Source organism: Schistosoma haematobium, chromosome 1 (genome assembly GCF_000699445.3).
Source record: "Schistosoma haematobium chromosome 1, whole genome shotgun sequence".
Lineage (NCBI taxonomy): Eukaryota > Metazoa > Platyhelminthes > Trematoda > Strigeidida > Schistosomatidae > Schistosoma > Schistosoma haematobium.
Genome location: NC_067196.1, coordinates 9,177,529 through 9,187,441, shown reverse-complemented (window position 1 = coordinate 9,187,441; position 9,913 = coordinate 9,177,529). Strand labels below are relative to the sequence as shown.

The 9,913-nt window shown below is 33.1% G+C and overlaps 1 protein-coding gene across 2 annotated transcripts in view; it reads right to left on the bottom strand.

Annotated features, from left to right (window-relative positions):
• Positions 1 to 9,913, bottom strand: part of MS3_00001919 (uncharacterized protein) — a gene marked incomplete at its 5' end in the record, with an annotated part of 32,889 nt that overhangs the window by 2,379 nt on the left and 20,597 nt on the right. Inside the window, 2 exons of one of the 2 annotated variants that reach the window (XM_051209430.1) lie at positions 1,895 to 2,145; positions 3,971 to 4,081. In XM_051209430.1, the coding sequence (XP_051073067.1) occupies positions 2,089 to 2,145; positions 3,971 to 4,081 (168 nt within the window). In that variant the 3' untranslated portion in view covers positions 1,895 to 2,088. Of the gene's footprint in view, positions 1 to 1,894; positions 2,146 to 3,970; positions 4,082 to 8,423; positions 9,441 to 9,913 lie in introns of those variants that run through there. The other variant, XM_051209429.1, reaches the window with a different exon arrangement.

The following is a 9,913-nucleotide window of genomic DNA, read 5'->3' as shown; positions in this document are numbered from 1 at the left end:
TTGAACTCCACTGGTCACTGCTTCTCCCTAGAACTCCAGGAAATATCTCTTGGAGACCGTCACTAGTGGTATGTGTTGATTAATATCAGAAAGGGTTTTGTGGATATTATAGTAATTTTAATAGTTGAGATCACGAGTCATGAGTTTGGATCATCTTTATTTACTCGATGAAGTCATTAGTGAATTCAATTAATTTGTCTAATCTGTAATTATAAATGAATCTCAGATGATTTGCGAATTGGTGACTATTCTAGGCTTTGAAAACCTTTTTTAAGTTCTAACTCATTGAATTTAAATGGTACGCGTAGAAGAGTCAGTGTTACATATTTATTTGTGTATAAATACAAAACTTAATCTTAGTATTCGATTCTGACTGGATCATTTAAGTAAAATATCTTACTGCTAGGATGGGATCATATTCTATCAATCAAATTCAAGAAAGAGGCTCTTGAATTCCTGAGAGGAATTGAGTCATCTATATGGTCGAATAAGATTTTAGCATTATAGCTAATGTTAGTTTGTATGGTATACTTTAACTCTAATTCCTAACCCTAATTTCTAGCCTTAGTTCTTAATCGTAATCCTTCATATTAATTCCTAACTTTGATAAATGATTAGAGTTTCTCGAGGTCACATTTGTACAGCTCAAAGATTGTGTATAAATTATAGTACAATACTTCATTTGCAAAATGTCAATTTATTGTCTCAAACTTGACTGTTTCTTTTGCAAATACCAGTAAATCATCTCAGATTTGGTTGCTCCTGAATTTTTGCACCGATTGCTTTCAGTTCCCGTTATTTTCCTTCTCGATCTTCTACTGAAACATATTCTTTTCCTAACTATCGTTATATACTACTTATATGGATGTAAGTAGCTCACACCACAATACAACTGATCTATTTATATATAAACAGTCATGACCATGGAAACAGTCATCAAACGTTTATTGACACTAAACTTAAATTAACTTTCAGTAGCTGAAAATGTTATAAAAAAACAAGTTTTATGTGTCATAAATATAACGTCATTCGATAACTATCGCCAATAAATCAATTATATAACTTCTAAAGGCAATGTATTGGCAAATAATTCTCTAAAACGAATAGATTTTGTAAGCATTCAACAATGAGGTTGACGTTGTCACTTTTAATGGACAGTAAATAGTTGAAAGCATTTAGTCGAATATCATTGCCAGACCAACCTAAAACCTGACATGAAATGCTTCTCCTTCTTTAAACAACTAATTTAGAAGTGTTACGTTCTTCCATTTCTACAAAAAAAAGAAGTACGCTTTTGCTTTCCATTATCATCGTCTTCTACTTTGCTTGTTTTTAGACCAATATGTTAGAAGATACATAGTTATGATTATTTATTCGATTCTATCCTACTTAGTGTTGTTATATCTCGATGAGAATAATGAATGGTAACTGTTGGAATCTATTTCTGGTCTAACACTACCTCCCACACTCATAGCCACATTTGGCTAAATCTTGTACAAATGTTATTTCCTATTTTACGGTACGATGTGGTATGTTTGGTTTGTATATAAACCCAGTATGTTTGAAATAAATGATTTATATATGCAGAAGTTAAGATTGGTATTCTGGACTTAACTGGCTAGGCTAGGCAGGAAGCAGGACCGATAAGGACTCTAGACTGCTCGTAAGGGTTTTATGCGTCATTAGTCTGATCGATAATTCACTGCTCTCTAATTAGCGGTGTCGTTAGGTTATACATTAACAGGGCACACATATCACAAGTTATAATAAGTGTATCATCAGATTTCTAATTAAAATCAATGTAGAATAAACAAATTGTACCAGTATTGTCATAAATTAAATCTATCCAAGTGAAATCATTGAAACTAAACATGAATAAGATAATATCTATTACCTTAAGTGTTAAATTATTTTTGTACAAGAAGAAGTTAAACAAACAAAGCAAACACTATAGAACGTCTCATATAAAAAAGTATACTAGTATTCTTTGTATTCAGTTGTTCTTGTTGAAGATAAAGAGCTGTTGAAAAAATTAATTGAATTTCTATAGGTTTGTTAACTGTGATTAATAGATAATGTAATTTTTGTTTATAAAATTTTGATTATTTTCATTTTATTAACTTTTAATTGATCAGCTAAACGATTCTTTAAAGAGAAAAAAAAAGCAAAAACGAATAAATGTAAGCAAAGATGATATAGAAATAGATATAATACATAAGAATTATGTCAATATATTTGATAAATTGAAATTATTGGATGCCAGCTTAGTGATCTAGAGATTAAGCGTTGGTCCTTGAAGTTATTAACTTCAAGTCTGAGCCATGTTGGTAGATGCCAATTATTTGGTTGAAGTTCGTGTGGCTATCGTAACCAATGGTTGGAGACTGTGGGTAACATGGCTCAAAATCGATTACAATGGCTTAGGTGTATACACACTTTTCCTTCTTTTAAACTATGAGATTAAAATTATTTCACATATTTCTTTCTACGGACTAATTCTTTCTTTCTGTACTATATTCTTACATAACATCTTTCCTTTATATAATACACAATTGAATTAACTGCTTCTATGGATCCGGTGTTCGTCTTGCTGTGCTAATGAAGTTTGGCAGCTTGGACCGATGCATGTACGTGCCTGGTCCTACGTCGTAACTGACTGACAGACTATTCGTGCGCGAGACTAATAGGTCCTATGTTCGAATCTCGCGAGGTGGGATCGTGGATGAACGCAGATGAGGGGTCCCATACTAGGACGAAACGGCTGTCCAGTGGTTCTAGGTTTTTCATGGTGGTTTCGCTTCAATAGGCTCATGATCGCAACTATTAAACTTACTATAATATCCACAAAACTCCTTCTGTTATTTATATTACTTAAAGTATGATTTATATTGTCGTTACAATGTCATAATATTTGCTACATTACATATGGATACCTATAAACTTATTAAAGATTACTAAATACTTAATTTTATAAATTGACAATCAGAATGTAGAATACAATGGAAAACAAATTATCCTCTTTGTGAATAGTTCGGAAACGGAAGTTCAAACATTTGACTTGAATAGTAATTCTTAGGTTCCAACCTTTTCCAACATACTTCAAAATGAACAGGCTTTGGGTATTTCTAGCTTCAAACTAAAAGTATAACTTAGAGCTTAGTACACTGAATTGCACTTGATAAATGAAATGTACACTAAAATTTTGGTTAAACTTGATAACTTGAAATGTCATCTACGATAAAAATAACATTTGAAGTGCTAGTATGTACTAGTTACTTTCAAAAGAATAAAATAGAATAGATTGGGATACGATTGTTTTGGAAATTAATGTATCTTAGTGAAGGGGCGTTTTCTCGCTAAACTATCTTAGTTTTTTTCTAAACGATAAAGCAGGATTATTCCAATATGTAAAGATTGGTAGTGGAAGAAATCAATGAGTTTCTTCTATAATCTGTCAAGATTTCTATAACGACTACCGAATTAGACTTCTGAAAGACTGAATAAAAAAACATCAATACTCGGAACCATTATGAAAAGCCTCTCACTGTAATTTCCACAGCTCTAGTAAGAATCTGTGACTAATAGAGTTTAATCATATCGAAAGTAAGACAGTTACTGACCACTGTCATTAGATGATAATTGAGCAGTATTGTAGACTGATTTGAGTTAGGAATGAAGGCTGATGAAAACCGACTTGTTGGTTTAAGTTTCAAGCTTTTTCAGAGAGACATGAATATGACTCCTAACGGAGGTCGTCAACACGCACTTCCGAGGAGTCTTATACTTCGTACCTTTCAATGGTCGTTTGACTATGATCAGCCAGTGATGTAGATTAAAAGAATTGTAACGATTTAGTCCTACCACCACAGTAATAGTAGTCACATTTAATGGAATCATTATTCCAATAAACATCATATACTGAATCAATAATAATAATAGTAATTATTATTTTGATATTCGACAAACTTACTAAACTCTCAATCAATACTGGAGGATATGGGATACCACCAAGTTCATCGCATTCTGTCATATGTTCTCTTTCAAAATCCCCAGGAACTACCACAGGTTTCTGACTGTCAACCTTGTATTTTTAAACAGTTTATAGAAACAAAACAATCATATGAATTTTTAAAGAATGTTTTTTTCTTTAGCATTTCAGTAGTTATAATCAATCTCAATTTATATATATGCATTCAGTGTAGATCCCCTCAATATAGTTATTACGAATCAAGTTTATGTAGAACAAATGGATTGTGGTTAGTAGTAGAACTCAGAACGGATTTTTTGTCTTATTCAAGATTCTTCAGCTGATTGTAACCACATACCAGAGTTGATATTTATCCCAGTATTCGAACCCAGCGCCTTCTTTTTTTTGAACATCAACGAGTTATTCAGTTAACTTTAAAATGGTATCTTGTTTATTCTTTTAAGTATGTGTAATAAATCTCAGCGTAAAGCGTTAGCATGAGAATCGACCTGTTGTGATTAAATCCGGTCAGTTTACTGAAACATTCAAAACTGTTTTTCATAATAATCTCATAAACGATTACGGAAATTTCTATCATAGGAATTCAGTTGTAGTGAAGGGGAACACAGGTGAGGACAACCGAAATACATATTTGGCACAAAATTACAGAGTTACTTGGTAAAATAGAAAAAGTCGTACTATAATACTTAATTTGCAAAATGTTCAATAATTGTCTCGAACTTCATTGTTCTTGCATTTCTATACTAATTGCTTTTTATTCCCGCTCTTCTTTTCTTGATCTTCCCCATCTTCTGCCGCCAGACACAACATTCCTGACTCATGTCATATACTACTTATATCAATATAAGTAGCACGCACCACACAGTCAATAAAAATGTCAATAAATAAAGACACAAAATAAAAAATAAACGTTGTGCAATTTATAAAGTGTTCCATAATAATTTAATAGCAGGAGTCAGTGACGTTTTGGTGTAAATCAGTAACCTAATGAAAAACTACACTTGATTATTATAAGTAAAAATGATATTTGAAATAACTTCAGCGAGTGAAATTTAAAAGAATTCCAACATTTTGTCCAGCTAACTTATTTGAACTTCTTCAGGGTAATAATTAAAACCAAAATCATCAAAGAAATATATAGATTTTATTAATCAAATCAAATCTATACTGTGCTAATCCAATCATATTTATATGTTGACTTTAGTAAATAGGATAACATAAGTTAGTCAAATGAGAATCATGTGAAAAGTTCAGAATAACTGAATGAATTATGTGTGTGTATGAAGGTATGTGTAAAGTTGAACTGATTTTATATTGGTTTTTATATGAAGGTAAAATAAAAGTGCATGTTGAAGGTTGAAAAGATTGTTTCTGAATAACCGATGTGCATCTAAAGTGAGAATCATCGAATACATAAGTCCACTGATTGAAATCATGAGTCGATTGAAGCTAGACCACCATGGAAAGCCTGGAAGCACTGGACGGCCGTTTCGTCCTAGTATGGGACGCCTCAGCAGTAATCATCCATGATCCTGCACCCCCGCGAGATTCGAACCCAGGGCCTATCAGTCTCACGCCAGGCGCTTAACCAACTAGACCACTGAGCCGGCATTCAACGGGGGTGCGAGATCATGTATTCCCACTGCTGAGGAGTCCCATACTAGGCCGAAACGGCCGTCCAGTGATTCCAAGTTTTCCATGGTGGTCTAGCTTCAGTCGACTAATGATTTCAATCAGTGAAATTCCTAGAATCTCCACAAAGCCACTTCTGAAAATACATAACTGTATTGTTAAAACAACCTACACTAATTTCAGTCAGAATAACGATGCATGTGAAATGAACAAGTTGGATAGAGAATGCGTCCAACCACTTGTTGCTAGTCAAATACCATCCTTTCTGTTTAGACTGTTCTTATTCGCCCATATACACAACGCTTCTGCTGTCAATCTCTATGTGTGCTGAAACCTTCCTGAAGTATTTTGGTCCCTTCAAAATTGATCTTGTGTCCTGTTTCTAGTGCATGTAACGTTATCGCCGACACATTTTCAAGTTTCTTTAGATCGTCCGAGGATTTTGGAACATTATTCAAACATCGTTTGTGTTTCTTCAACCTCACATTCAACTGTCTTGAAGTTTCGCTCACATACGCTGCATTACAGTCACGAAAGTTGATCTCATAGTCAATATTCTGTTGTTCTTCCTTTGGAAATCTATCCTTAACCTTCATTAATGCTGATCTTATGGTATCACAAGCCCGGAAATACACTATTATATCATGTTTGTTTAGAATCCTCTTAATTTCTTCTGATTTTTCACTACGATATAGGATAACCACAGTGAACTTCCAACCTTTTGGTATACGTTCTAATTTAGTTTTTTTTTTCATTTCTAATAATCTTCTTTAAAAACCTTTTGGGGTAATTGTTATCGCTGAGCGTAGATAAAGCTCTCTTCAATCCAACCTGTTGGTCTTCTTTAACTGTAACAAGATTAATACTCCTGTTAATTAAAATTCTCACCACTGTGAATTTCGTACAAACGCATGAGCTGAATCAGAATCTGAAGATATCTCTCAGAATATATTGATTTCCTGAATACATTTATTTTCAACTTATTACTATGTCTTCGTTCAATCAAACAATCGATAAACGCTGGTTTATGGTCATTGGACTCTATTTCTTTTGTCAACTTGATACTTTCCGAAATGCTGTTTATGTTTTTAAACAATTTTTCCAGACCATTCCTTTTGATGCTAATAAAAATGTCATCTACATGCCGTAACCAGGCTCTGGGTGGATATACACATTTTGTGATCGCACTGGTTTCTAGGGAATGCATGAATAAATTCGTTACAATCGGAGAATTTGGTGAACCCATTGCCACACCTTCTTTCTGTTTGTAAAGGTCTCCTCGAAATATGAATAACGTGGATCGTAAACACAATTCCAAGCACTTAACAACTTCGGATGGATCCAACCGGCATAGTAAATTCAAATCTGAGTCAGATTCTAAACAATCATAAATAATATCTAATGCTCTATGCCAAAATCTTTAATTAATTGGATAGTTTTGAATTTCATCAATCAAATATTATCTTTAAGCACCTATGATTCGTGACCTTTCGGTAATACTTACTTCGAATTAGGTAACAAATTTTATATGTTCTTCAAACCTTGTCTAAAATAAGTTACATTGACATTATAAACCGATCAATGTTAGACCAACATTCGAAACCCGGAAGCACTAGACGGCCGTTTCATATTGGAATCCTTAGCTGTGCATATCCACTATCCCACACGCGAGGTTACAACCCAGGACATTCGATCTAGCACATGAACGCTTAACCTCTAAACCACTGACCTGTTATTCAACAATGTTAATGTCTATCTTCAATCAATCCACAATATTTAGCGAACATCTTTTATTATTTTCAATAGGTAACTGCCTCACCTCACATGGTCAACTCCACTGATCACAGTTTCTCACTAAAACTCCGAGAATGGTGGTCTAACATTGATCGGTTCATAATCGCAATGAAACTCAACAATCTACACGACCTTATACTTATAAAATATGTCTGTTAACATTATGTTACCAGTTAAAATTGTACTTTTGTAAATAAATGATAATAAGCTAAAACGTTTAGCAAAATACATATCAATATACATATGCAAATCTTTTATTAATTTATTTTACAATGATACTAAAATAATTCTAATTCAACAAAGGCTAATCGAAACCCGTTCAACTTAATATAGTGAACAAGAACAAAAGTGCATTTTCATACCGACTGAGTTCCATTTCTGTTCTTTCCTTATCGATCTTCTTCTGAAATACATATTATGCCTGACCACCGTTATATACTACTTATGTGAATATAAGTAACTCACACTATATTAGTTCTTACAAATTATTTTTCTAACAAACTAAGAAACAAATAATTATTTTCTAAGATCAATCATGAACTCATTTAGTCATAAAATGTCGATAACTTTTTGATATAGACAATACTACTTAATTTCTGAAGTATTTCCAATAATTCAGAAATAATTTATTCAATGGAATATACGTATATATGGTTGTTTATAGTACTCATGTACTGCATTATTTGTTTTATTAATCCATATATTTTCTGAATTTGACCTTAAATATAACGAAGAAATACATGAACTGATTCATTATAAAAATAGTCACCGAGATTGAATGGTATTTCACCTAAAAATAATTGATTAGAAGTTTATGTTTACATATTAACTGCTCTATAATAAATTATGGAATAAATTTCATCATTGAAATGGTTGAATTACAGTTATAGAATATTGATTTGTATTTAAATATTTTAAGACTAATTATATTACAATGTTAAGACTTAAACAAGAGTGAGGTATTACAATTTCCATGGAATATATAGATCGTGATCGGTGGTAAAATCCAGAGGGGATATTTCATCTTACTTGAGACTCGTCAACTACATTCACCATATAGTTGGTTTTCACGCTCAAACTTCAACCCAATATCTTTCATTTTAAATCCTAATGCATAATTCACTAAGCTTACACCAAGTTTACATATAGGTACTAACCTGTTCAACAGGTGTAATATTTATACCTTTAGTAGTAAAAGTTTCTTATTGGCACAGATTATACTTGATGGAAAATCTAATGTTTCAATTCATAGAATAAAGAACTGAACATTGCCAAAAGTATTCATTTGAGCTATGAATACTTCCGGACATGGAAAGCGTAAAATGATATCCACGTTCAGTATACAAAATGGAATAAAATGTGTATGGATCCACTGGACAATAATTGATTTCATGTTATACCATTTGAGTGTTCGTCCACAGATTATAGATAATACTAAACAAAAAGTGTGGATCACCTTAAAACCTATCACATCAATTACTAGTAATCTCACAGAATAATGTTATATCTTGCTTCGGGTACCTCTAACTAACTTCTAACTTGCTTGGTGGTTGTCTACGTTGCATATTACTTACTTACGCCTGTTACCCTTAGTGGAGCATTGGCTGCCGATCAGGATTCTCTAACCAACTTTGTCTTGAGCTCTCCTTTTCAGATATTTCCAAGCGCTATCCATGCATTTGATGTCTGCCTCCAATTCCTCTAGCAATGCGTTCTTTGGTTTTTCCCTTTTCCTTTTGCCTCCAGGATCCCAAGTTAGGGCTTGCTTTGTGATGCAGTTTAATTTCCGCAGTGTATATCCTACCCATCTCCATCATCTTTTCCTAATTTATTCTTCAGCTGAAAGTTGGTTTGTTCTCTGTCATTGTAGGCTGTTGCTGGTGATGTCCGGTCAATTTTCAGCTCTGTACAGTAGAACTATCTCGACATTCATATTGAAAATTCAGACTTTGATGTTTGTTGACAGTTGTGAGTTCCATATGTTTTTCAGTTGTAAGAATGATGCCCTTGCTTTGCCAACCCCTTCCTACGTTTCACATAGAGATAAATATTCATTTATGATAGTTCATAGTTACGAAACACTCAACAGTACTAATCTTCATGAAGTCTATAGAAATTTATTGGCAGTTCTAGTGTGTCACTCATAAAATGTATGAGTTACAGAAAAACAATATTTACGCTTGGAATACTAGAGACTATATATATTATGATTTTATTTATTTTTCCCTTTATTTAATTAGTTTCATCATATTTTACAGAACATTTATTATGAACAATGTTGATTTCTAAGCAAAGATGGATAATGACTAAAATTGGAATCCAAGACACGTGTTTCGCCCCATTCGGGACTCGTCAGCTGGATGTACCTGCATCCTTAGAGTTGATGTTCATCTCGGGAATCGAACCCAGTACCGTTCGCTTTAAACGCCTTCGCGTTATATACTTACTTACTGGGTCCTGATAGCCACTAAATTGTGCAATGGGGTCCTTTCAAATAAA